The sequence below is a fragment of the Catharus ustulatus genome, chromosome 20 (genome assembly GCF_009819885.2).
Source record: "Catharus ustulatus isolate bCatUst1 chromosome 20, bCatUst1.pri.v2, whole genome shotgun sequence".
Taxonomy (NCBI): domain Eukaryota; kingdom Metazoa; phylum Chordata; class Aves; order Passeriformes; family Turdidae; genus Catharus; species Catharus ustulatus.
Genome location: NC_046240.1, coordinates 4338845 through 4366693, shown reverse-complemented (window position 1 = coordinate 4366693; position 27849 = coordinate 4338845). Strand labels below are relative to the sequence as shown.

General features: G+C 46.4%; 2 protein-coding genes across 2 annotated transcripts in view; one reads left to right on the top strand and one right to left on the bottom strand.

The window, feature by feature from the left end:
• Positions 1-12642: 12642 nt before the first annotated feature.
• LOC117005440 (basic salivary proline-rich protein 2-like) lies at positions 12643-13380 on the bottom strand. The gene has a single exon (XM_033077057.1). The coding sequence runs from the start codon at positions 13378-13380 to the stop codon at positions 12643-12645; it is 738 nt and encodes a 245-aa protein (XP_032932948.1).
• SEC14L1 (SEC14 like lipid binding 1) overlaps positions 12743-27849 on the top strand; it is a 41256-nt gene continuing 26149 nt past the window's right edge. Inside the window, exons 1-2 of the mRNA XM_033076835.1 lie at positions 12743-12829; positions 14482-14573. Of these exons, the coding sequence (XP_032932726.1) occupies positions 14511-14573 (63 nt within the window). The 5' untranslated portion in view covers positions 12743-12829; positions 14482-14510. The remainder of the gene's footprint in view (positions 12830-14481; positions 14574-27849) is intronic.

The window sequence follows — 27849 nt, the reverse complement described above, 5'->3', positions numbered from 1 at the left end:
ACTTTGTTATTTAATACTTTTGTGCCTGAACACAGTAGGCAGGTGGCTGTGCAGGCAGCAGAGAACTGACAGCTGCACCGACCCCGGGGCTGTCACACCGTGCAGTGTGAGTGCCCAGCCCTGCCTGGGGAGCTGTTGGGCAATCGGCTCCTGAATGAGCTCAGCAGTGCCTGGGATTCGGGAGCATCTCGGTGTGCCGAGCTCCCACCTCCACTAGAGGGTGTGGAGCTCCGCAGAATCCTTTGTTTTCACGGAAATGGAAAGCTGGGAGCCTTTCTGTTCCCGATGCACAGGCAGCGAGGCCATGGCAGGATTACATCCCTGGGGAGATCCCTGCTCTGTGCCCTGGCAGCAGCCCAGGCTGCTTGTGCATTACACAACTGCCCTCAGGCTCAGAGCATTCTATGGCATGTCCCTGGGCAGCCTGCAGCCAGGAGGATCAGCTGCAGTGTGCAGGGCAGGCAGCTCTGCTGTGGCTTGGATCAGGTCCTGTCCAGCTCCTGAAGGGGTAACTTGCACATTCCAAGTTCCCTCTCCTTCTGCTTGGGAAGCAAAATGTATCTAAACAGCAGATAGAGCCTGGCTCCTAGATTTCCCTTCCTAGAGGGAATTTCCACCGTGTCTGCAACATTCCCAAGCCAAGCCCAGCACCAGTGTGCTGTGAAATTCCACAATCCCGTGCTGCTTGCTGGGCTGTGTGTGCTCCCTGTGCCTGTAGGATGTGCTGCTCAGCTCCTTGGCCAGCTACAGGATTTCTTCCTTGCTAAATTCTGCCTCCAAGTGTCTGGTTAAGAATGAAATCCTGAGAACTAGACCCAGCAGTACCTGAGGCAGCACCCAGAGGAGAGCTGGGTGTCTGGGTGAGTAGGTGATGCTGTGGCTGGGGATCTGGAGGAACATGGGCTCCTCTGCTGCTGGGACTGTGTGGATCTGCAGACTTTTTGGAGTTGGATCCATGTGGGAGGGGAGCAGCTCCACAGGAAGTGGGATGTGCAGCTCTGTGGGGTCAGAAGGGCCTGAGGCCTCTGTGTGCTGCCAGGGACATCCAGTCAGAGCCCTGGGCATGGGAGGAGCTATCTGGCCTCTCCAGGGACCTTCTTGGAGGAATCCTGTGGGAAAATGCCCTAGAGGGAAGAGGGGTCCCAGAGAGCTGGGTAATATCCAAGGATCACTTCTTCCAGACTCAGTAACATCCCTATGGGCAAGGAATGAAACAAAAGGAGCAGGAGAGCTGCAGGGATGGATGTGGAACTCTCAGGAGGGACAGTGAGGTGGAAGGATGGACACAGGGATGGTGTCTGGGTGTGCTCATCCACAGCCAGAAGTGCTGATGGCAGGGGGGTCAGAGACTGGGCCCTGGTGCCAGGTGCTGGTCCAGAGCCAGCCATGGAGCAGCAGCCAGGATCACACCCAGCCAAACAAACCCTCCATCAGCTGAGCATGAAATGGATATTTATGTGCATAAGGAGGAAGGAGGCAGAGGTGTTTGCACAGGCACCTGTGTCATACCTCAACTGCAGCCAGGCCAAAGCCCGAACACTGGGGCTGTGCTGGGATCTGGTCAGACCCTGTGGAAGGGGAGCAGGTCCTGTGTGGGCAGGGAAGATGCCCAGGCTGTGGGGAACAAGCTGAGGGCAGCTGCCAAGGTGGGGCAGGTTGGTGAGCAATGGGGAAACCTCTTTGTCCTCCAAAGCACAGCCCAGAGAGGGCCTGGCTGTGCCTGTGCTATCTCCCCTCACACTAAGCCTGGCCCTGCTCCAGGGCTGCCTTCTGCTCTCCCCTGCTCTGCTCCTGGTTTGTGCTGAGGCTGGGAAAACCTTGAGCTCTGTGCCTGGCTGGACCTTGGGGCAGCAATCAGCTCACACTGTCTGTGTTATGTAAGAGTTTGAACTTTGCCTTGTTGGAAGTGGAACCGTCTGGCCTGCTCTGACCTCTGCAGGAATTGTGAGCATGGAGACTGGGGGCTGTGGCCACTTGTGCTGGGTAAACAGCAAGAGAACTGCCTGTTTGCCACCTTCCCTCTCCCTCCACCACCCTCTGAAGGTGCACTGGCAGCTCTTCTGGAGTGTGACATCTGGGAATAGCGCAGCCCAGACCCTTCCTTCCGCTTGGCGTCACTCAGCCTTGCTGAAGGCTCACCTCTGCTAAGAGGCTGCTTTCAGCTGTTCCCTCAAGAGCTGTTTTTAGGTCTGGCTGTAGCACTGCTCTTCCTTCAGCAGCAGCTGCAGTCCTTTGGGCACAGGCTGCAGGAAGGACACGTCTGCTGTCTCACTGCCCTGACCCTGGGGAAGGATGAGGCTGGGCTGGGAGCTCTCAGCTCCCACCACAGCCAGGACTGCATGGCAGGAGCTGATGCCAGTCACTGTGCTGTGGTGATGCAGGGAGGGGGTAATCAAAGAAAGCTTAAAAAGAATTCTTTTTAAGCCATAGATAAGAAATCTGCCGTGGCTCCAAGCTGGACCTTGCAGTCAGAGGTGGGCAGGCTTAATTTGACAGCTATTTCTTAAATATTTTAAAAGCTGCCTGGAATAAACTGAATGCTTCCGAGTAGTGACCTAAATTCCACTTGCTGTAAATTTCATTAGAAAGTGGATTTGTGTGCCTGCCAGGCTGCTTTGCAGCTTCATTGATCTGCCCAAACCATGTGCTGTGCAAGTGCCTTCCTCAGCAGATTTTTAAAGAGCTCACTGCTGAGTGCTGCCAGCCCAGAATATAACTTGTTTTATTTCTTTTCTCTCTTCTTCCTCTTTTTTATCTTTTTTTGTTTGTTTCCTGGTGCAAATGCATCATTTGTTTACTAATCACGATGCATCATTAGTTGCACAGAGTCATCCCACCGGCTGCGTGGGCACGGATGGAGCAGCTGGGAAGGAAAATGTCACTGTCTTCAGTTTGCTTGATGTGTTTTGCTCCCAAACCCCCATCCCACGCCACAAAGGCCAAAGACTTTCACAGCCCTGGGAGCTGCCAGCAGCTCTCTGCTCTCCAGCACCGTCACCTGTGGTTCTGACACCCCCTGGAAAAAGCCTCCTCCCCTCCTGCTGTCCCCAAAGTGCCATCCACCCATGTGCAGCCACGGCTTTGGATCCTGGGGAGAGGTGTGATGGTAGCACAGATGGCACAGACTGAGCCTCACCAGGGAAAATAGCCTGGGGAGGTGTGGGGCTGCCACACCTGTGGATGCAGGAGCAACATGTGCCTCCCAGGCCTGGGCAGGGTCACACAGGTGATCTGAGCTCCCTTCCCGTGGCAGTGTGTTTGCAGCCCACCTGTGGGGTTAAAGGAGTGGAGAGGGGTCTGTGCAGCACCACAGGGACACGGGGCTGGTGCACAACCACAGCTGTCTCTGTTCCATGTTTGGTTTCTCTCCTGCAGTGGGGGTTCAGCTCCTGTGTTGTCAGACATGGAGCAATTGCCTGGTTGGGCTGAATTACTGGGTGAGGGGAAGGTGGTGTGTCCCTGGAGCCCTGAGGCTGGACACCCAGCCTGCCTGCCCCATGGGAACTCTGTTTTGGGGCTGTCCCTCTGCCCCTGGCACTTCTGCTCCTGTGGGGACCCCCAGCCAGGGGAAAGGCTCTGTGGCAGTATGAAACACAAGTTTTGGAAGCCCCATGGCCTTGCTGTGGGGCTGGGCAGCCTGGGCAGTGTGTGTGGAGCAGGCAGACTGTGCTGGAAATAAAGGCCTGACCCAGAGCCCCATCCAGCAGGAATGAAGTGCTGGCACCCAGCAGGAGCTCTGACAGCTCTTCCTGGTTCACAGCACAAGGCAGAGCTGCTTTTGAAGAGGAGCTTTCCTGCCCAAGGACAGTCCCAGCACTGCCAGGCTGGTGTGGAAAACAGCCCTGGCAGCAAGCCCAGGGGTGGGTTTGGGCCAGGAGGGCACACTCATGTTGAAGGGATGACTGAGGGGATTGGTTATCACAGAAATGGTCTCCAAAGGGTGAGATGACAAAACATTCCCTCAGCTGTCTCCAGATACAGAGCTGGGAATATGGGAGGGACTGGAAATACCCCAAACCCACCCAGAGGGGTGTCTAGTGTCAGGGATGGAGGTTGGAGAGAAATATTCCCCTCTTCTAACCACTGTCTATGACTGAACATTGTGGAGATGCATCTGGAGGAGGGGTTTGGTGCTTCCCTTGCTGTTTGGTGATGAAAGTGGGAAGAAATCCCTGTCTTGGGGCTGTGGAACATGGGACTGTCCTGCCTCCTGATGAGGAAGGGGCTTTCTTGGGCTGAGTTTTGGCCTCCAAGCAGCAGCAGCAGCCTTTCCACTGCCCTCCCTTTCCCTTTGGCTACCAGCACAGGACCCCACAGCTTGGGCCAGCAATATGGGCTGTCCTGAGGAGAGGGCCTTGCTGGCTTTCAGCATCTAGACTAGGGCTAAATTAATGTCTCATAAATCTGAAATGCTCTGCCAGCTTCCCAGCTTCTCAACATCTCTGCTGGAGTTGCCTGTTATTTATTTCCCTGAGGTCTAAGATGTACAATAGGTTTTGCAGAGGTGATGACCCAACCCCATCCCTCATGCTGTCAGCACCCAGAGCCTTTCTTTATTCCAGCTCTTAATGAGGGGTTTCTCTTGTGGCCCCAGGTGCCTTCAGCTGTCCCCAAGCCTCATCTGTCCCCAGCTGCAGAAAAGGCAGGGAGGAAGGAGAGTTGAAGGCAAGAAGTCTCTTGGCTCTACCCTGCTTTTGGGCAGTGTGGGTGGTTCAGCCCCTCTGAGAGGAGGCTTTGCAGGCTCACCCATCCATGCCTGGCAGAGAGGCACCAGGACTGTGCCAGCCTGGCCACGACTGGGTGCTGGGATGGCACCAGGAGCTTCCCCGGGTCATTCCCCTGCCCAGTGCAGTGAGGCTGGAGCAAGTGCAGCTGCACTTGTGAGAGCTGAGCAAAGGGCTGGTCAGGGGGGAGCTGCCAGGGACAGTTGGATTTAAGTGTTGGGAGTGTCACCAAAGCAGTTTCTCTCTGCAACCCACGGGGGCTTATGTGAAAAATGAAATTTCTGTCTATCTCCTTGTGCTTTCTCATCTCCGCCAACGGAGCTGAAGATGGGAGAGGATTTTTTCCCTATATTTAGCTTTGGAGAAATTGCTATAACTAATCGGCTTTAGGATTCTGAATTCTCTCTTTTATTTTATCTTTTCCTGTCACTAAGACCTTGTCATGTGGCTGTAGTCTGCAGCTCGCTGGCTCTCTGTTTGCTGGGCTTTCATGGAGTCAATTAATAACCCGTAAAAATAACATCTCCAGCTGTTCCACTTGCAGCTGCCAGGCTGGAGTCTAATTATAGGGCCTTGGATCCCAAATCCTGCTTTGCATGTAAAAGTGCCAGTGAATAGGAAGCGGCAGAGGAGATGGCAATGCAAAAAAGGAATGTGGTTTGGGGTCTATTTTTAGCCTTTTCAAGCCAAATGTAAAAAGACCCTTAGGCTGCTTGTGTCCTGCTGAATGTGATCACATGCACAATATTGTTCCCATGGCAAAGCACAGCAGCCAGGGTGGGCTGGGGGTTATTTTTGGCAATTAATGTGCCTACAATGCAAACCTCCTTCTGGGTTAGTTTGCCATGTTGTGGCTCACGTCCATGTGCCAACTGGGTTTACTGCAATCAGCTCCAGTTCTCCCTGTGCTCCTGAACGTGCCAGGGCAGTGGTGGGGAGGGGAGGCACACAGCCTGCCCCAGGGCATACAGAGTGGTTGGTGGTAAAGGGGTGCTCAGACTCCCTCAAAAAGTCCTTTCCTGCTGACTGTGACACAAAATTAATGTGATGGTCTCCCTCTCGTATCATCCTGTCTATTGTGCACCCTCACCTGCTCTCCAAGCTGGATGTCATCTCTGGGTGAACTGCTGGGCAGATTTATCCTCTGCTTCTCTGGAGCCTCTGCTGGGCTGGTTCTGCCTCAACCCCCACCACTGCCATACTCACCTGCTTCTTGCCTCCTCCTGGGTACTCTAAAACCCTCTCTTTCCTTGCTCCCCACAGAAGTGGTGCAGCAAAGGCCCACAAGGGTGCAGAGGGACTACTGGGGATGGGGCACAAGGAAAGCATTGGGCTTGTTTCCAGTCTCTGTCCAGGGAGTTGTCTGGGACCATTTCAGTCCTTTCCATCACTGAGCTCATGTTTAATTCAGACTGAGCCTGGCAGTGACCAAAAGCAAATCAAACAGCTGTTCATTAGATAACTTACTTAGTGGTCACACATTAGTCTGTAGCCACCAGCTTGAAGCCATGACTGCAAATAGCTTTCCTGTGCAGCAGGACCATCCCCTTTGTCAAAACAAGTTATTTGAGATTGATCCTGAAACCTGCCCCCAGAAAAATCTCTGAGCCGAGCCACCTCTGTGACAATGTCACCTCTTCCCTGTCTCCTGGGGCTCCCCCTGACAATCACCACAGGCAGGAGATGTTAAATGTCTTCTCTCAGCCCCTAGGGGATGGAACCCCACTCTGAGTGTCCCTTCAGTGGAGCTCTTAACCAGGAACAGAGGATGCTATCAATCCATCCAGCCTTGCCTGGCAAAGAGATTGCAGACGTGGCTTTCCATCACGCGCTACATTAGCCAAATTAATTCCAGGACAGCCAGCCAGCGGTGCTCGAGGCCGAGACAGATTAATGCTGCAGCCGTGTCAGAATCAGCAGAGCTGCTGCCTGCTCTGTGCCAGCTCCCCGGCTGCAGCCAGCCCTCTGCTCAGCCGTGCCCTCCGCCTCACACCTCTCCGGAGCGCTGAACTCTGCAACCACAGACAATTCAATTGGAAGGAACATCTGTCTCGGGATTGTGCTCCCATTCAGGCTGCCGCCGCCGCGACGGGGTGACATTTTTCATGCGTCCTGCCTGCTTTCTTTAATCTCCTAAACACAGGCGTGCCTGTGGAGCACAGGAAGGTTCCTCTCCGGTGAGAAGGAGAAAGAAATTAGCCAGCAGATCGAGCGTGTATAGCGAATAATGAGATTGCCTTGGATACAGGAGTGGAATTCATGCGAAGCATGATGCTAATGGGAGACGAAAAGCGGCATTTTGGGGTCTGCAAACAGCGTCACCAAACTTGTGTTTCTCAAGTTCTGAGACACGCACGGACGAAGGCTGCCAGCACAGGCCTGATCCACGGACTGCAAGTTAAAAAAGAAAACCTAAAATAGCAATACTGGTAGTTATTTTGGTGTGCAAGTGCCTCAGAATGCCTCGTTTTCCTCCAGGCACAGGAATAAGCTGTACAGACACAGGCACTGTGATGCAGGAGGAGCAGCAGTCACAAAGGCAACTTGTCCTGACAGAGCTCCACTGAAAGGTGCTGTGTTTGCCCACAGGATGCAGACCCAGCTCTAGTGGAGTCAGTGTGTCCTTTAAAAAAAATGGATTTGTGCTATACTTTTAATAGTAAGTAATTGTTTCTTATTACTCCTCTTGTATTAAAAAAGAAAAATAATTATCAGCATGTTAGAGGCAAATAGGGACAAAGTCTCTACCCAGTGAGTGATCCAGCAGCTTGATTCAGTACTTTTTGAAGCAGCTGAGAGTATTTGTACTGTCAGACTCATTAAGAGGAGGGATGGTAAACAGCCTTTGTTTTTATTTTTATAGGAAATTTACTCATCATTTCTGCGGAGCCTTTGGCTGAGACTCCTATTTTTCTAAGAAATGAGTGATCGCATCCTGGCAGTGCTTTAAGTCATTTAAAGAGACAACTGGAAACAGGCTGTTCCCTGGGAGGCAGGTACCAGGCAGCTCCCAGGCAGTGGCACGTGGACACAAGGGCTGTTTGCAAAGGCAAGTAGAAAAGCTGAGCATTCCCAACAGCCCAGTGAGCCCTTCCTCACTCACAACTCCAACTCCCTGCATTATGAGCTTGACATCTCCAGCATCAATAAAACACATCAGCAAATTAGTTATTATCCAAGTGTTTTGCCTTTATTCCCTTTAGTTTTGTTTCATTTACTGGGAAAAAGGTCGTGGGGGTGAGTTCTCTTTAACGTGTGCCACCTCCTGATGTCTGAGGGATGATAACCCAGTGGGAGCCCCAGAGGGTGCCCCTGCTCCTCACAGCCCCCCGAGAAAACAGCGCTAACAGGCTTTCAGGTGTTACAAACATCCAGCACAGGTATTGGAATAAATGTTGGACCTGATTCTCTATCCAGAATAACCACTCCACCAGCTCCTCACATTTAATTATCTCTGTACGAGCAGCCCCCCCTGCACCACCTGCTCACTTTTGTTTCAGCGTCGCACAGCTCCTGAGCAGCCACACGAGCTCAAGGCAGGGAGCCTTGGATGGGGACAGGCTTTGCAGGGAGAGCATGGGAATGAGGGCTGGGACACGTGCCACACACTCATCCCCACTCATCTATTTTATGAATCAGGACTGGGTCCTATTTGCTAACGTTTGTCTGCGTAACCTTTGCTGTCAATGGGGCCGGTGCTCTGATGTCAGCTGCTGGACTCCGAGCACTGGCAGCTGGTGTCCCTGGCCAGCTCCCAGCCTACAATTCAATTTTCCTACCAGTCTCTTGAGAAGACAGGAAAAAACATGTTTCTGCCTGTTTGTGGCATCAAGACATAAAGGGCTCCAGTCTACAAGGTCATTTAAGGCTTTTCTACGGGAAAGCTCGGATAAATCAAACCGTGGTGTAAAGTTAATCCACCTTCACTTATGGTCAAATAAACCACAGAAACTAAGGCTGGTTTAATCCTGAAAAAAAATCTCATCACGGAGTGTAACACCTCCTAGGTATGGTACATTCACATCCCCTCACACAGGCCAGTCTGGAGATATTTTACCCTCATCCCAATCTCGTGAATAGTGGAAAAGTACTGCAGAGCTAAAAGGCAGGAATACTTGGAAATAAGGGAACCACCCAGGAAGTGAGGAGCTCTGCTCTCCTTTCTCATACTGACTTAATCTGTGACTTTTCCTATAGCATTTTGTGAGCTTTGGTATTTATACTGCATATTAGGATTATTAGTGTCTTCCCTGCCACTATGAAGGGTTTTAAGATCTCCAGAGATAAGTGGAGAAATTTTTCCTCCTGTTCGCTGTTTCCCCAGTACAGGCTGTCCTGTACTGGGAGCTTACAAAAATGTGTACAACTGTAATGGATGGTCTGTGTCTGGAGGGCTGAACTTGGGGGTCACAGTTACTTTTAAGAGAAGAGGTGTGAAGGAGTTCACACATCCTCACACCCAGCTTTACCAGTTTGCCTCTCCCTAGACTGACAAGGGAAAGCAAAAATGGTGAAATACCTGTGATGCATTAAATAAAAACTGTGCAAACCAGAATCAATGTCCCCAGGGCACAACTCTGTTCCATTATCTGTTTGTCACTCATCCTGCTTGTTATTATTTCCATCATGCTGGCAGTGTTATCATTTGGGACCATTTCCATGGCTTTCAAGGTTTAGGAAGCAGGTATTTATTTCAGTGCAGCCAGTAGGACATAAAAAATTCCACTGACTCAGACAGGACTGATTTATTAGGGAATGGCTCTTGAAGCACTTCAGTGTGTCTGAACCCAAACTCTCATCCCTTTTCCACATATTTTAATAAGTGTATGGCTTAGCAGCAGGACCTTGAGCGAACACGTTCTTGCTTGCCATGAACTGCTGACAATCTCCTCTCTTTACAACAGCTCTGAAGATGAGACTTGATGGACAGTAAGAAAACAGGATCGCTTCACTTTTCTTCACTGCCTGGGATGCAAACAAAAGAAACCAAAGCAAGTTCCTGCCTGTTGAAATTCCAGGAGCTTGAGCTGCATTCCAGCACGGCTGAGAGGCGTTTTGAATCTTTTCTTGTATGCATCAGCCCAGCTCCCAAGCAACTGCACTTTCAGTTAGTTATTATTAATAGTAATGGATTGACTACCAATAGTTCTCATTAATTTCCATGGCAATATTGCCTGAATCAAGATAACAGTTGCTTCGGGTTGTGTAACTAAAGTTCAGAACGTGAAGGAATGCAATCCGGGGAAAGTGCTGAGATGCAGGGAAGTGACCGACCTTGCATAACCTCCCTAAGGCCAAACTTCCCTTCATATCTAGCAGGCTGTGTTCCTAATTTTCCAAAAATATGGAACAGTTTGCACTTTCAGCCTGTGTCTTCTGGGCTTCAGTCTCCAGCATGCCTCACAGCTTTTCTGAAACATTTCACCCACACGTTTATTCATTCTATTTCTCCTAACGATGCAGGGTTGGAGCTTTCATAAGAGAAGATGTAACAGGAAAACAAACAACAGTAGGAAATTTCAAACCCACATTACTTTCCTCTGCTTTGTCTGTCTTGCTAAGATTGTTGTTTCTGCAGAAAACAGCTGAGACTATGGCTAATTTAGACATTAAATTATGGATTTTTCACTTTATCAATAAACTCCAAATACCTTTAAAAGTAGAAATAAAGCTTTTCTATTTACCTGGCCATTTGGTGAAGTAGAATAGAAGCAGTCAGTAAGAATTAAAACATCTCCCACAATCTACAGAGGGAAATGTTATGAACAAAGAGGAATCTGAGTGGGCGTAAATTCCTCGCCCTGCTATGCTGGTAGGATTATATCTCAGGCTTTCAGAGCAGGAAAAGGATGTTGCAGGCATAATGGCATGGAATATCAATCAGATAACTAAATCTAATTACAGTTAGCTAGTTAACTCCAGAAACATGAAGACAACTGGCCAAGTGCCACAGCAGAAATGAGATTCAGAGGAACAATTTCTCAATACATTAAACAACTTCTTGTAAGGACTAGTTCAGATCAGACAAGAGGCTATGCTTGACTAACTTTAAAAGACACAAGGTTTGTATAAGAAAGAATGGTAGCTTAATCCCTCATTAGTGGCAACCCCAAATTCAGCTTTCCTAGGGAAAGAATTGCATTGAAATGTCAGGACATGACTCTGAATTTTAGTAGATTTATATTCTGAGGGAGAGAGCCATTAATAAAATATATTGTGGGTAAACAAAACGTCTCAATAGTGCTGCTGAAGGGAGCAGAGACATGGGTTCCCAATTTTCAAGTCCTTATTTTAACAGTTTGTGACGCTCTGGTACTGTAAAAACCACAATTGTACTTCTTGCTTTTAGTGCATCACAGTTAAACCACACAAGGTGTAAGACAGAGCTCTGTGGGGCATCCCAGACTGCAAATACCCTGAGCTGGGTGAATGCTGGCAGGTTACAGAGAAGAGGCAGAAAGATGCCCCAGCAGTGACCAAGGTGGGTCCCTGTGCTCCCATGGCACCATGGCCCTGGAGCACCGTGCTGTGCCATTGCCCTAAGCTGACCTTGCCCCTGATGGTGCCTGAACCCACCCAGAGCCCCCAGAGTGGAGGGAACCATGAGGGGTGTGGGACCACAGGATGCTCAGGGGGCTGAGGGGATGGGAGGTACCTGCAGAAGGTGCCATGTCCTGCTGTCCATGTCCTCCTGCACCCAGGGGATGTGTACAGGACTCTGTGTGTTTGAGGGGGACTCTGCCCCTCTGTCCCACTCAGGTGAGACCCCACCTGGAGTATGCTGGGGCTCCTGCACAGGACATGGACCTGTTGGAGCGAGTACACAGGAGGAACCAAGACGACTGAAGGGTTGGAGTAGTTCTGATAGGAGGAAAGGCTGGGAGAATTGGGATTGTTCAGCCTGGAGAAGACTTCTGAATGACCTAACTGCAGCTTTCCAGTACAGAATCACAGAATCATAGAATCATGGAATCATAGAATCACAGAATCATAGACTCATGGAATCACAGAATCACAGAATCATAGAATCATGGAATCATAGAATCACAGAATCATAGAATCACAGAATCACAGAATCATAGACTCACAGAATCATAGAATCATGGAATCACAGAATCACAGAATCACAATCATAGAATCATGGAATCACAGAATCACAGAATCATAGAATCACAGAATCATAGAATCATGGAATCATAGACTCACAGAATGACAGAATGACAGAATCACAGAACCTGCTGAGTTGGAAGGGACCCACATCGAGTCCAACTCCTGGCCCTGCACAGGACACTCCAAGAATCCCACCATGCGAGAGCATTGTCCAAATGCTCCTCAGGCAGATTTGGTGCTGTGATCACCTCCCTGAGGAGCTGTTCCAGTGCTCAGCCACCCTCTGGGTGAAAAATTTCTCCTGATCTCCAACCTGAACCTGCCCTGGCTCAGCTTCATGCTGCTCCTGAAGGCGCCTACAAGAAAGGTGGGGGGAAGAGTATTTACCAGGGCATGTAGTGACAGGACAAGGGGGAATGGCATCACACTGACAGAGAGGAGGTTCACATTTGTTTAGTCATCATTCCTGGAGGTGTTTAAGAATAAAGACTGGATGTGGCACTTAGTGCCATGCTCTAATTGGCAAGGTGGTGTTAGGCAATAGGTTGGACTCGGTGACCTCAAAGGTCTTTTCTATCCTAACTGATCCTGTGATTATTGTATTAGAAGAAATTCTTTTGTGAGGGTGCTGAGGTAGTGGAACGGAGCAGCTGCGGCTCTGGAAGTGTCCAAGGCCAAGCAGGACAGTGCTCGAAGCAATCTTGTCTAGCGTGAGCTGTCCCTGCCCACGGCAGTGGGTGAAACTGGATGAAACCTTTACGATTCTCTCCCACCACACCGCCCCAGCACGGCACGGCCGCCGCTCCCCTCACGGCCGCCGGGCACCCCGCGCCGCCCACCGCGCATGCGCCCCGCGCGTCCCCGCCGCCGGCAGCGCGCAGGCGCGGGCCCGCCCCCGCCCGGCACCGCGAACGACGGGCGGCGGCGCGCGCCCCTCCCGCGCAGGACGGCGCTGCCCCGGCGGCATGAGGGGAGAGCGCGGCCGGCTCCGAGCGGTAAGGACGGCGCGGAGCCTCCCGGGGCCCCGCCTGCGCCCCGCGTCCCCCAGCCCCGCCGCCCTGCCCCGCGGCAACTTTCCCATTGTCCTCCCGCTCCCCGCCGGGGAGCCCCGAGGAGCGGTTGGCGCTGCCCGTGGGATGGTTCTGGTGGTTCTGGTGGTGGTGCTGATGGTGGGGCGGGGGTCGCGGGGGTCGCGGTCCTCGGGCGGGTCACGGCGGCTCCCGCTGCGCTCCGGCCGCCCCGGGCCGGCGGCTGTGGCCGGGTTCCCTCGGGGCAGCGCGGGGCTGTCACAGGTGTCCCGTCCCCTCCGCAGGGTCCCGTCCCCCCCGGGGCAGCGCGGGGCTGTCACCGCTGTCCCTCCGTCCCGTCCCCTCACGGGGGTCCCGGATCCCTCCGGAGCAGCGCGGAGCTGTCCCCCTGTCCCTCCGTTCCCCTCGCGGGCTGTCGCGCTCGCTGCGGGGCTGTCCCATCCCCGGGGGTGTCCCGTCCCCTCGCGGGCCGGCCCGGGTCCCTCGGCACAGCTCGGCACTGTCACAGGTGTCCCCATCCCGTCCCCTCCCGGGCTGTCCCGGCTCCGCCGCCGCGGGAGCAACGCGGAGTTTCTTTGTTGTGTAACTCGTTTTGTCCGGGGATTAGAGAGGCTTTGCGCTGATTCAGGTGGGTTTGTTATTTTTTTAAAAAGCGGAGTAGTCATGGTGAATTCTCGGGGCTGGGATGTCGGAGAACTTTCCGTGGCTCAGGGCTGTGCTGGCTCCGGCCGAGCCGCGCTGCCCCAGCTCCGGGAGCGCTCCCGCAGCCCCTCTCGGACACACAAGTGAAGCCAACTTGCTGGAGCGAACCCATCTCTCCATAAAATGAACCTGGCTCGCAGCCCGCGATTCTTATGCGGGTGCTACTGCCAGAATTTTTCAATAAACGTAATTGCAGTCGAGAGAGTTCGGGTTAAGCACTTTGCTGGGTAGAAGCAGGCACGAAGCCTTTGGAGTAATTCCTCTCCGTGTTGCCAGTGAATTCTTTCCTGGCCGCATAGTGGAATTTTTCTCGAAGTTTATTTCCCCAACTATCTTATAAGTTTCTCTCTCAAAAGTTTCAATTTTTTTGGAGATGATCAAGGAATGCCTTCGATCCATCAGTGTGCTTTAGTAATTTATTTCTTTCTTTCTTTCTGCCAGCAAGCATTTTTAACACTTATTTTTCTAAAGCTCTTTTTTGTGCTTTCTGTGTTTCTTTCCTGTTTTTTTTCCTCCCAGTCCCTGCTCTGAGCAGAGCAGCCCACATACCGTGCTGGGGGACTGGGAAATGCATTTGTGCCTGTCGCTGGGATGTGTCAGTGTTTGGTTCTCAGCAGCAGCACAGGAAGTGTCACCATCCTGACAAAGAGTCATAAAATATGGTGAAGATTCGTTGCTAAAAGTGGACTAAAAATGTGCTAATTTTATATAGTCTTGGGAAGAAATGATAAGTCATTTCTGACAGAAATATATATAGCTTTTCAAGGCCCCTGATGGGTCTTAAAAAAGGTTGTCAGGGAATTGTGAAGGATTTCCTGTGGAATTGCTAGCGTGGTACCACGCACAGACTAATTGTAAGAGAAAATTGAAAATGGCTTCCTACGTCTGACAGATGGTTTTTAAAATTTCTTTTTCAGGTTTGAGTTGATCTCACTAAACTGCAGCCATGGTGCAGAAGTACCAGTCACCCGTACGGGTGTATAAACACCCTTTTGAGTTAATTATGGCTGTAAGTATTAATTTTTGCTGTAATTTCCTTCTTGACAGTTCCTTGTGTTGCTGAGCACTTGCTGGGATTTGTTTGATGGATGCTGTAGAACGTACAAAGCTGAAAACAAGATGTGAGCTATGAGAGCTTCGTGTTTGAATGATTTCTTCTCTGCCCAGAGTATCTTTCAACCTGCTCTCCTTTTCTGCCAAAGTTTAGATAGTGTTTACAGATGTATTTGAAAGTTGGAGCAAAAGTAAGACTGAAGTGTACTGGAAGTTGATTACTGGGGCAGACTCTTCTAGAACAGGAAGAAATGTCATGTACACTGATTAAACATTTTTATGGTTGTGTCTTCATCAGTGTAGAATTTACAGGCTTAGAGAGCACAGAGAAAGCCATAAAAGCAAGGATATGCCTGAATGAAAAGGGAGAAAGGACACTGGGAACATTTTGAGGGAAGAGAAGAAAAAGCTTGGTAGGGAGGCCAGAGAGATGAACAAAAAGCCTTTTGGGTGCATGTTGCTAATTGGTGTGGTAGTGGTACAAATAGTAATGAAAAGAAAGAAGTTTAATTAGGTTCCCCCTTTTTTTTTTTCCCTTCTCTCCCTCTCTTTTCTGTCCTTTTAGAAAACAGTGGAAGTGGGTTTTTGACATTTTAAAGTACATTCAGTTGAAACCACAGCTGTGGGGCTCTTATGAGTTACAAAGAGCAATTAAGGGACTTTTCACTGATAAAATAGTTAAAAGTGAACCTTAATCTAAATAATAATTGTTTGATTTCACTTGCTGAAAAAACTACATTTAATGGCTTCAGAGGAGTTTTAGTAATGCTCATAGTGTAAATATTTAGATAGATCACATGATTTGGAGTGCAGGGTTCCTTACAGAAGTGATCCTTGGATTCACTGGGCAAAAAAGGATGAGATCACTCTACAGGGAATACTTGCATTTCTTTTTGTCTTATACTTGAGGCTGCCTCCAGACGCTTCGAGGCAGGGAGTTGTTGTTTTGCTGAGCAGTGAAGAAGCCAACTGTGATATGTGTAAGGTCTTTTATGACTTCAGTAACTCTGACAGCTGGGCTTCAGGTGGTCTCTCAGTGAAATTTGATGGTGTCTGTAACTTTAGCCTGCAGTAGGTCAATGAGCCAAAATTAGTTTCTTAAATGAAATTCCCTGGCTGTTTGCTAAACTGATGAGTCTGCCTTGCTGCTGAATTGAAGGCAGAATTCTTCCCCTGAGTTATTTCTTCAAGGATATTTTGAGTTAAAATGCTGACACCAGAATTGTCCACAACACTCTGCTGGGTGTAATTAGAAACACTTCTGACTATTAGTGTTAACTGAGAGTTCTCAAACTGTTCTGTGTCTTGGAGATAATAGCTGAAGAATAATGTTTAACAAATATAAAGTCTTCCCTTGCATTAAAACTTTTCTTTAGAAATCAAGAGCCTATAGTAGGTATGCAACTAGGATAAAATAATAGTTAAAAATTAAAAGTGAACTAAGAGGAGAAGAATGCTTGTAAAAAGAAACAGCCAGCCAGGATCCTTTCTGGGACTGGAAGTTTAGCTGAGCAATAATACATCTGGTTTATTTAGTCTGTGTCAGAGCAGTGGGTTATCACTTGTACTTGCTCAGACTCAGAGTGCTGGATGAACATCCTCCCCCTGCCATGCTGCTGCTGTTACTGATTTTTAAAACTTGTAAAATTCCTGCTGATGATCCATCAAAAGTGTCCATGCATTTTCTGAAGTGTGTGGAGGAGTCCATGAGCCAAATTCTGTGAGGAATATAAACAGTATATACAAGCTTGATGCTTTTTGTTGCTGTTTTGTTACTGTTTCTCCTTGGTTGAACAGTGATTGCATAAGTTGATGAAGTATTTCTGGAAGGAATACTTGTGTCAAGCTCTGTGTTCAGTAAAGTGGAAGCACTACGTTGCATATTCTCAACAAAAAAAAGTGCTATAATGTTATTTTAACGGTGCCAGCAGCTCTTCGCAAAAGAGGAACAGCCTGGCATGTAGCAAGCTTGAATTTAAATCAGCCAAGAAATGACTTGTGTTGTTTGATTTTCCTCTGTCCCTTTCTTTTTATTTGCACCCAGCCCTTGAGAGAATGTGTCCTCAAACAGAGGTTTGAACCCACACCCAGAGATCTGTCAGTAAAAAATCTCTCGAGAAAACTTTGGACAATGCAGCAGCAGGGTTCTGTGTGCTGAGTTGTCTTAAAAACAATCACTGTTTCTAGCCTGGCTCTTGTGTGAGATCTCACCTTTGTGTTCAGGTGCTGAGTACTTGTTTGGTCAATTGTCTTCCCTTCCTTGGCCATTCTGTGGAACTCCAGAGGTAATTCTGTCTCTGGAGCAGTGATGAAGTTCAGCAGTGTCAGTGAAGCCCATCTGCACTGGGAATATTCCCTGCATATGTGTTGCAAATTGGAACTCCTTAAACCAAACTAATATTTAGCATTCAGATAGAGAAATCAGCATTAATTCTTCTTTTCTAGAAGCCACTGAGTGGATGCCACTTGCAGAGAGAGTCATTTACAGTGCAAACTTCCGATTTTCCCACTTTTCCCTTCCTGGGTTTCCAAGAGGCACTTGAGGGAGAATGGAGCACAATCAGCATTCCATTCATGCAGCTCTAGTGTGTTCCCAGGGAACTTTGTTCTCTGGAAAGGGTGACTGCATCTCTATATTATGACAAAACACTGGATTTAATTCTACTTTGATCTAAGCCAAGATTGTCATGATACAAGTGTTTTGCAGGCAATTATGATATAAAGACTTCTAAAATAGACAAGAGTCAAAATTCTTTTCCTGAGTTAAATTGGTGTTGAAAATAAATTTCTCTTATGCTTCCTGCACTGAAATCCAAAACTTGTGTGTTGAACACTAATATATCTCTATGACAATATCCTTAAGGCATGACCCCTTATCTCCCAACTGGGAATTGGTGAGGCTGAGGCTGGGGGAGAGTGGGGACATCCATTGCTTCAGAGCTTCCAACCTTCCCTCACATTAAAGTCCAGCTGGGTAAAATCTCATACAAGCTACTTCCCTTGAAGATTCCCTTCTGCTGGCAAATTGTGTGGTTCCAGATAATGTTTAAGATGCAAATCTTTTAATGAAACTATTTCCTAAACTTGAAAAGATTCTAGAATCATAGGCTAGAAATTACCACATTTTAGTGTGACACACCTAACACAGGCCAGATGATTTCACCAAATAGTTTCCGAAGCTGACGTGATGATTTTTGGCTGCTCTTTGGAATATCTGTCATAATTAACTTATTGGAATCTCTCTGTGTTATTAGGTATGTATTTTAAAAAGCACCCAGAGCAGCAGCTTGCACAGCTGTTCAGGAGACTGAACAGAATCTCACTTCTCCTCCTGTTCAGAGTTTACGTAATGCTGGAAGCAGCTGAAATGTGGAAAAATGGCTGTTTACTTAGACTCACTTGTCAACTAACCAAGGTTAAATATACTGCAGAAAAACTGAGGAGCTGCTTTTAGAAAACTTCCAAAGATTACAGATTCAATTTTTTTCTATTAGCTTAAAGAGGTTTACATTTAAAGTAATACAGGGACTTTGCTGAATAAGCAGTTCTTAGTATTAAAAGGCAGTTAAGAACTTGAATCTTCTTTAACACACGAGGCTAAAATTAACTTTGGAGATTCACAGCTCATTTTCAGTCTGACATACTTTAGATAATTCCCCTTGAGTTTAATTTCCAAAGTAAATTTAAATAATGAATAATCAGTTGCAATGGCATTTCAAGGGTGGAATTTATGCAAACGGAAAAGAAATAAGATGTTTGAAAAAGCACACATTGGATTGAACCATTGACCAGCGGGATTTTTCTTTTTAAGTTTCTGAAAGCTCTGTGGAAAATGTATTGCTCTTCAGCCCATTTAGGAAATGTCCTATTTACAGTCACAAATTACTTAGTCTCAGAAATAATGTGAATTTTAAAAATCGATCTCACATTTTACCATTGTTCTGATGGAATAGCTGCAGTATCTCAAACATTAATCTTTCTCAGTAAGTATAATGGGTAGTGCCTTTGATTATATTATCATTTTAATGGTTCAAATTTGCTGCTTTTGACCATCATGCTGACTGGCTCTCTTTGGCTTTGTAGATTTAAAAAATCATTCTTAAAGTATATCTCATGAATTAAAGTATCCTTAAATTACAGGTGAGTAATAAGATTGTAAATGGGATAAATATGCTTCAGTGATAAGAGTAGATTAGAAAAAAATTATCTGTTTTTCCAGATTGACAAATCAAAGTATAATCCCCTGATCCAGATTGTAATGAGCTTCCTGATCAGAAGTACATTATTACTTCACTATAAAAGTTATTATTTTAAAAAGTCATTTAAAAAAAATTCAAACTGTGTCAAGCTAAATGCCACACCTGCTCATAAATGCTCACCATTTTTATTCCTTCCAGTCTCATTTTGTTTTCCTGGAAAAAATGCATTTCACACATCATGTGAAGAGGGGCTGAGAGGTTGGTGAGAAAAAGGAAACTCTTCTGCAAGTGCTTTTGAAAGCACAGAGGCTTTAAATATATAGAGAAATATTTTATTCCCCTGATGCAGTGCACTTTGCTGAGGATTTGTCTTGGATACTTAAATCCTGGGGAAGGGAATAAACTTGAGTGCCCCATAATCTGAGCTGTTTCCCCTTCTGTTGTAGAACTCCCAGAGTTTCATCTGCTTTGCTTCCTGTCTGTAGAAAACTCAGCCTTGCTTGCTGTTGGAAATACATTGGTAAAGCTGTGGTGGGGCAGAGCCTTGTGTGGAATTTCGGAATTTCTGTTAAATGCCTGTAGTTTCACTGCTGGTTGATGGTGGTGCTGGTTCCTGTGTTAGCACAAATGATTATTTGGCCACTTGTTTGGAGTGAGCTGTGGGTAACAAATGGAAGAATTCACTTAAGCACTGGGAAAAAGCATTGACTTAGCAGTCTGCTAACAGTGCAACTTATGTGTTATTTTGTGACCTGCTTGGCTATTTCCCATGCTTGGTTTACTGGGATGTTATTGGTTTGCTGTTTTGTTTTTTTTCCTTTCTTTTGGGCAAACACATGACCTGAGTGTAGCTGACAGCTGCAGTTCTCTTGTTCACCAAAGCTTTGAGTCAGTTTTTAACAAGTCTTTTACACTTTAAAAGCTAAGCCACCACTACTGTCACACTCTGAAAGGTGTCAGAAGAAGGAAAATATGTATCAAAACAGTTCTTGTGTTTTGTTCTGAAAGCACTCCAAGCTTTTCACCCTTTGCAGGTGTTTTAGCTCTGGTGTGAAGTGCTGCTCCAGGATCTGTTGATGCAGCCAAGTGATGTTGCCTTTGAGGTTACACATCCTGCAGAGTCCTGGGCACTCAGGGCTCTGCAGTTGCAGTCTGGAGAAGGCATAACTTCCTGCCCGTGATCTAATGTGTGGTTAGACAGTAAGAAGCATGTGTAAAAGCCTTCAGAACCTTGTGGGAAAGAGCTAAGGTGATTTTTCTTTTTTTTTGGGACTGATTAATAAAACACATCCAGTGAGAAGCCAGAGGTTGATTAGAAATCAGAATGAGGTGTTTGCATATTGCTTGAGCAGTCTGTGCTGCTGAAGATTTCCCATAAAGCCCCTTCAGTCAGAGTCCAGAATCTGGCACCCAGAATTGAGGGGGTATTAGTTGTAACCAGGATTGAACTTCTGCTTTGAACTTTCTCTGGAGTCAGTATGTTCCTGGAGGGAGGCCAGTGATGGAATCTTTTAGCTGTTGCATTCTGCATGTAGAATGAATCTTCTGAGAATATGGAAGGAAAGCTGTTAATTAGCTCAAGTTGAAATTAATTACAGGTTGGTCTTAAATGGTCTATTTCTCTTTCTCCCAAGTGAATTTGTCTTCCAGTTTTTTCATGTAGTTTAAAAATACTGTGCTTGTATTCTAAATGAAGAACTAGGATGTTAAGCTGAATTATTTAACACTTTATTTCATTTTTGTGGTAGAGTTAAGACAGGTCAGGTTAGCAGCTCATGTAAATTGTTAACTAAGGCCTGTTCCAGGTAATGATTTGATTTTGTCCCAGTTGAACTGCAGCTGGGCTCAGCCATCAGCAGTCAGTGGTGTTTGAGACCAGAGCCCTGCCAGGGACTGCGTGCCATCCTCTGGGCTGTGCTGCCAAGGGAGCACAGGGCAGCAGGGAGCCATCACAATCTGAGATCAGCTCTCCAGTTCTTGGCTGTTCTCTGCATAGCTTTTGCTCAAGTCATGCTGATTTCAGCCCAGTCCACAGAGGTTTTCAGCTTGTGGTTCACAGCCTCTGTCTTCTGGGGGTCAGAGAAACACCACCAAAATGTGCTTTTTCCCATTGTAGCTCAGCTGAGGCTGCTGCTCTTGTTTTCTTGCAAAGGCACGTTCATCAGCCTGGGGACACAGGCTGGGCCAGAGCTGTCTTGGATAAAAGGAAGATAAATTCCTTGTCAGCCCAGTTTGCTCACTGGGCTCCCTTAAGGCTGAGCCCCCCTGTAGGAGCAGGTGCTCGTCCCCCCCGTGCTGTGGGTGAGCTGCTGGCAGCTGGCTGCAGGAAAGAGGAGTCAGCAGGGCATCTGTCACTGGGCTGCACTCTGGGAGCCCTGATTCCATTGGGGAATAATTAGGGATCTGCAGTTTGAAAAATGCAGAAGCTGCTTGCTGTAACACTAAATGCAGGGGCCATTAGAAACCTGATTCAGCACTCTTCAGGTATTATTTAGCAGTGCAAAGTGCTTGCAAATTGCACTTAATGGCTTGGAGTTGTGGATTGTGTGAGTTGCTTTGGCATAAAGGGGGCTTGTCCTTGCTTCAGAAAAATGAAAATTAAAAATTTCTATGTTGTATGGTGGAACTGATCACATCTTAATGGACTGGCTGCTTGTCTTGCTTTGTATTCATGGATAAAACTTCACATTTGAGCATTTTCCATCTTGGACTTCTCCTGGGTTTTACTTTAATTATAATTAATTTTGGGTTCCATATATCAGCAAATTTGAAAATAAAAATATCGCCGGGCTACCAGCTTTAACTCTGACCACAGCAGAGGGATCGTGGGAGGGAGCAAAGAGAAGCTACTCTTTTGCATTAAACATGGAATTTTATTGAAACTGTTTTAGTTCTTAATTGTACATATTTGGGCTGTCTTATATTACTGTTTCAAGGTTTTGTCATGGTCAGATTGATGAAGTTAAATCTCTCAGTCTGTGGGGTTGTGGATTACTGGATAACTCCAACGATTTTTGTTTTGTTGGTATTTATGCTCTCATAACTTGAGTACAGATGCTTTTTGGAATATGTGCAGATCAATTTGAGCAGGAGTTGAAAACCACACTGCAAACCTCACCATCTCAGCCTGTCTGATAACTTTCTGCTGTGCCCACTGCTGCTGTAATATTAGATCATATCTCTGTGACAATACTAGATGTCACTTAGTGAAAATGAGTATTTCCCTGGTGATGGTCAGGGTGGCAGTGTGCCATTTTGAGTTGTTTATGCCACAGCAGAAGGGAGCAGCTTCCTGATGACAGCACTTCCTTTCTTGTGTACATTGTGTCCCTTCATTTAGTGTAAAATTCAAATGCCACAGACATTTGGTCCAGTTCAGGCATACCAGGCAGCAGAAGCCTTTCCAGAGGATGTTTTTTTCAGGATATTTCATTCAATGTGTAAATTATGCTGTATAATTTGCAAAACTCTTTGCTGGCTCGTAGATAAGTTCTTCATTACTTAATTCAAGGCTCTATGAAATTACTTATTTCTGTTGAAGTGTTTCATGGTGTGTGGTGCAGCCACTGAAGTTGTAATGAAAACGATTTAAAGCAATTTCACTTGAACTTGTTTGTTCTGTGTTGACTAAACTGATTCATGCTTTTGTTTGCATTTCTTTGCTGTAAAAGGAGAGTGAAGAACAAAGAAGTGATGGTCTATAATCTGTGATTTTAATTTCTTTTTAGAAAATAGTCAAATGACTCTTAACTGTTCTATTTTTTATTGGCTTACCTTTTGAAGCTAGGTGCTGTTTTCTGCCTGTGTTTTATTGGGGAGCAGATGCAGGGATGAAGAAGTTGCACCATGCCAGTGATGGATCTTGCAATGGTATTACCTGGTTTTTGAGATCTAGATGATGAATTTGGATTTTTGTTCTGTCTCTTAATGAGAAGCACAGAACTGGATCAGGGCCATGAGGCCTCTCTAGCTAGTGCTGCCTTTCAGGCAGTGGCCAAGGGCAGTGTCTGCCTCTAGGGGAGAGGGTAGGAATGAGATAAACATATGGTAACACTCTTAGGATACTCTCTCATCCTCCAGCAATGTGTCTTGACAGCCCTTCTGGTCCAGAATGTGCCGTTGTCAGGAATAACATCTCATGGGCTTGATTTCTTGTGCTCCCAGTTCCTTTCTGGAGCCCAGTGAGCTCTGTGCTGACACCCTCCAGCAGGAGCTGGTGCTTCATGACACACTCTGTCAAGGGATGGATCCTTTCCCTCGAGCCTGGCAGAGCTTGCTCAGCCTCTCACCTCCTGCTGCTTGTGTCAGAGGAGGCAGCACAGCCTGGCTCGGGCTCTCTGTGCTGCCTGCCCTCTCAGATCTGCCAGCTCCCCTCCTCAGGTCTTTAATGACTCATTTTCATGGTGCTGGCCTTAGTTAGTTCAATAGTTTGATTTCACATGAGGAACTGCTGCTCTGTACTCTTGGTTTTCCACCATCAGTTTTTTTACCTTTTTGAGGGTCTCCTGATATAACAGACATGGATGTAAGGTATTTTTTGTTACACTTCTTTGTTTGAGATAAATAGTGTGCAGGCTCCAGACCCTATCATGCTGCATTTTGATGACATTCCATTGGCAATAGTGAATGGTTGAGACTTAAAATGATGTACTTAAAACTTGATTTGCTTAACAGAATATAGCTGCTCTCTACCTGGAAGTTGGTATTTTGCTGGTCCAAAAGCCAAGCCAAGGCCTTGCTATTTATCTTGAGTTTTGTATTCTTTGGTGAAGCTCACTGTACTAATGATTGTCTTGGAAGAGTGAAATCACTGGTGCAGTGCTTAGAGGCCAATTGCCTCTGGGCCAAATGAAAACCTGGTGGGTGAAGTCTGAGGCAATGAAGTCAAACCTGTTCCACTGAACCTTCATGGCAGGGGGGGAAGTCTGGAGACTTTTTTCCTTGTGTTAGTACAAGTCTTTAACCTCTCAGGCAATGGTTTAATGAGAATTTCTGAGCCCACACTGTAGCAGTGCTGTAGTCATCCTGTCCTCCTCCACTCATAAATTAGATTTTGTCTGCACAATAATAATTTTATTTAAAATAGCCTAACATATTCCAGATGTTAAACATGTTGTAACAGACCTTCTTATTGAAAGTGTCTGTGATTCTAAGACCAAACAAGTGACGAATACTAATTATAGGGCTCATAAAAGTGAGACTTGAGCGTGGTACAATAGAGCAGCAAGGAATATTTGACTGTTCTAAAAATAGATCCTCAGTGGACACATTGGGATTGCAGCTGAATTTTAAAAAACTGACTGCAGAGGAACCAGGCATGCAGTTTGTGAAGTGGGAAAGGAAAGGGGAAGCCAAGCCCCAAATTCTGCTTTCAGTGTGACAATTCCCCGTGCCTGTGAAATGCCTGTTGGCAGCACAGAGCCTGCTTGTGATTTTCAGCTGCTGTAAGACAAGGAATGGTAATTAGAAGAAACAGTACGACAAGCTTAATGATTTAAAGTTGCTTTTTATGTGTGCCTCTTAAAAAAATCACAGGAAGGTATGTTCCTGTGTTATGGAAAGGGCCGTGTACTGCCAGCGTTGCAGAGGAATAGGAAGTGCTTGGGAATTGCTGACATTCCTCTGTAATCACATGTCGGTCTCCAGGCATTTGAGCTTTTCCCTGGCCTGGCGCCAGCCTTTGCTGTGATGCTCTTTTGGAGGTCAGCCTCTTCTCCAGGGTACTTTAACCTTGAGCCAGAAGAGTTGTGTCCTGTGCAATTGGGGTCAGAAGCCAAGTTTCCTCTCGTAGGAACTACTGAAGTTGACTCTAATTGCAGGGCACATTCTGTCAAACAAAGTGTTGTGCCTGGAGCTACGTGGCTTCTGGGCCAGGCTGATTTCCATCTGTCTAGCTCGGAACACGGGCACGGCAGGCATTTTTCTCTGAATACAGAATAGTGTTGCAAATGTGTTTGATGTAAACAAGTTACAGTGACATTGCAAGTCCATCTGGTATTGCTGTTGCCCCCACGAGGCCAGGTAAGATCTGTGTATGTTGGGGAGCAGCACAGCTGGAAAGTCTGTCCTCTCTGTTCCACCTTCAGTCTAGACCAGAGCAATGTCAGTTGTTTTCTAACCAGCACTTTGATCCTGGTCTGTCATAAGCCAGCCTAACCTGAATGATCAGGCTTTCTCAGCTTACTCCAAAGGAAAGGAAGATTAAAATTATTTTATTTGCATTCAGTGTTGTTGAGTTTTCTGTCCTTAACCTCTTGTTTTTCTTGAGGAAGGAGTGGTACTTGCCCAACTTCTCTGTTCCAGCTTCCCATTTCAGAGATTCGTGTCTCAAGATTGTGCAGAGGCTGCAGTTGAAGTTTGTCTTGCTCACTCTTCAGTGGAGTGCCACTTGGGCACTTTGGCCTCTCTGGATTTCCCAGAGGGAGGAAGAGAATTAATGGTTCTCTTGTGTGTGCCTGGAAGGCAAAGCAGGTGTAACTCAGGCTCCTACACAGGCTGTCCACTTTCTCCTCTGTCCTGCCCTCTGATTAGGTGTCCTCTGAAGATGGACATTTAGGCTCCCATACAAGAATCAATTACACAATTCCACTTGTCCAAATTTATTTAAGCAAACCACAGATGACTCAGATCTGTTTTAAAGTAACCACTCTTCAAATTAAAGTCATGCTGAGGCATGTCTGTGGTTATTGAAGATGATCTTTGACAGCTAGAACATGGAATGTTAACCCTTGTCTTCAGGTCACATCATTTATCCCCAATTTATTCTACCTGCTGAATTGGTGTACCTTTTACCATCAAAACTTTCAATAAAACTGCATTAACTCATCAAACATTTAATTTTTATCTGGATGGAGATGGAATCTCTGTGTATAGCAGAGTGATTAAGTAACTATGAGCCAGTTCCCTTCCAGTATCAATCCATGCAACATCAGACCACTGTAGTTTTGCTGGTAACACTTCTCTGAGAGCTTTTCTGAAATGAAAATGCCCAGATGTTGAGTGGGAACTGAGGGGGATGGAGTAGTGATCTGTGTACAAAGAGCCTGCAAGGGTGACTTGTCTGGTCACAGCCCTGGTGAGAATTGAGGTTTCTGTGTCTGGCTGTTTCTGCTGCACAGAGAGGCTCTTTGCTTGCCTTGCTGAGTTGGTGACCACAGCTGAATAACTCAACAGTGAACTACCAGTAAAATTCCACTTACCTAGAAGATTGCTTCATAACCTGTTCTGAATCTCCTGCTTTATTTATAAGGCCTAAATTATTTCAATGAAATATTAAAGCATTAAAGTAACTTTATGCCTGAACACTGATTCCTTAGCTCTGTAGCCAGCACATTTATGCTGCCACACAGAGGAAGTTTGTGCAGACCTTCCTGTCCCCCAGAAACTCCTTTTTTAACTACTGCTTTTTTCCTTTTCTTCTGTCCCTTTTCTTGCTTTTGGTTTTGGGCAGTCTTAAGTAAATCTATGTTTTTTTAATATAACTCATATTTGTCAAGAATGCTTAATGAACGTATGTTGTCAGGTATTTCCTTGGATAAAGTGAGAGTTTTACTGATATTTAGTTGCAGGTGCTGTCTAAATGGAGCATTCTTTCAATAAGCTGCCTGCGAAATCCTTTTGATTTTTGGTTTGTGTGCTGGTAGAAAAATAAGCACTTCTTTACTTTGCATTTAATTTGCAGAAAATGTAATCTAAAACACAGAAATGTGTGTAAACTTTTAAAAATCACTACAAAGAAAAGTGGTTTTTTTCCCCCTGAAATTGTTACTGTCTTTTTGATAGTTGGCAGGGTTTGATGTCTGCTGTAACTTAACAGCAGTAGAAAATTAATTCTAAATCCTGCTCATGAAAGTGATACTAATATGCATAATCCTAGCTAGTTGATTCTTAGCCTGAATTTCTCCAAACCATAAAACATTCTGTGCAACAGCTACCAAGAGGTGAATTCATTGCAGTGTCCTTTGATTGACAACTGAGATAATGTTCCAAAGTCCACGTGGTTTGGGGTCATGTTTTGTGCAGTAAGAATGTTTTGGTTTCAGTAGGACTCCTGATGCTTTCTCTATGTGATGACCTCAAAGGAAAGAGGTTTAAACACAGGACAAATTAAAATGGGTACCAAAGTTTGGGAAGATGTTGTGGATGCTGTGCTGAGTTTCCTTGGAGATCTGTCCAGTTTCAGTGACACTGTGCAATGACCTGGAGGCTGTAATGAGCAGTGTGGTATTTTTGGGGTGGATTGGGCAGTGCTGGGTTAATGGTTGGACTCAATGTTCTTTTCCAAGCAGAATGAATTTATGATTCCAAGTGCATTCCACCTCGTGGGACTCAAAGCCAGGTTACAAGAACTGCCCTGCAGGGTTGCCTTTAGGGCTGTTTAACATGCCAAGCAATGCATTTAGTCTGGATTTGGAATGCAATTAAAGCCAATAAGTGATCAACACTGTAACCATGGAAATGCTCCCTGAACCACCAGAGGAGCAGAAATGCCAGTGTTTGTGTGTTGGTGCAGTTGCTTTCACTTGGAAGTGCTTTGTGGCAGTTTAACACATGAAAGTCCTGCTACAGAAATCCAAGGTGGTGTGTGATGTGCTGTGCAAGCAGCACTCTGGGAGCTGTCGAGCTGTACTTTCCTTTATAACACCATTTCAGAGGTATTTCATGATTTTTGTGATTGGCTGTGTGTATCAACTAAGGTTATGCCTGAAATTTGACATGAAGCTGTTCCTTTTGCACTGCAGAAGGCTTGGAAGAGATTATAAATAGGTGTGAAGTAGCCTGGATTGTGTCTGCAGAGCTGTGTGGAGATAAAACTCTGTTCTGTCTCTGTTCTGAAAGGTTGTTTTGCTTCCCCATGCACATCCCTCCTGTTTTGGATGAGTGGTGGTAAGTGCTGTTTGAAGCCAGGAACCAAGAAAAAATTGTCTCTGAATTTTTATAATCTCAGAGTATCTTAGTGGAGCCAAAGCACAAGAATAACTTCTCTGCTGTTTCCTGTCTCCATAGAGATTTTTAATTTACTGAATCAAAGCC

Coding starts and splice junctions, on each gene's coding strand:
- LOC117005440 (XM_033077057.1), bottom strand. CDS start 13,380: ATGGGGACACCTGTGACAGTGCCGAGCTGTGCCGAGGGACCCGGGCCG.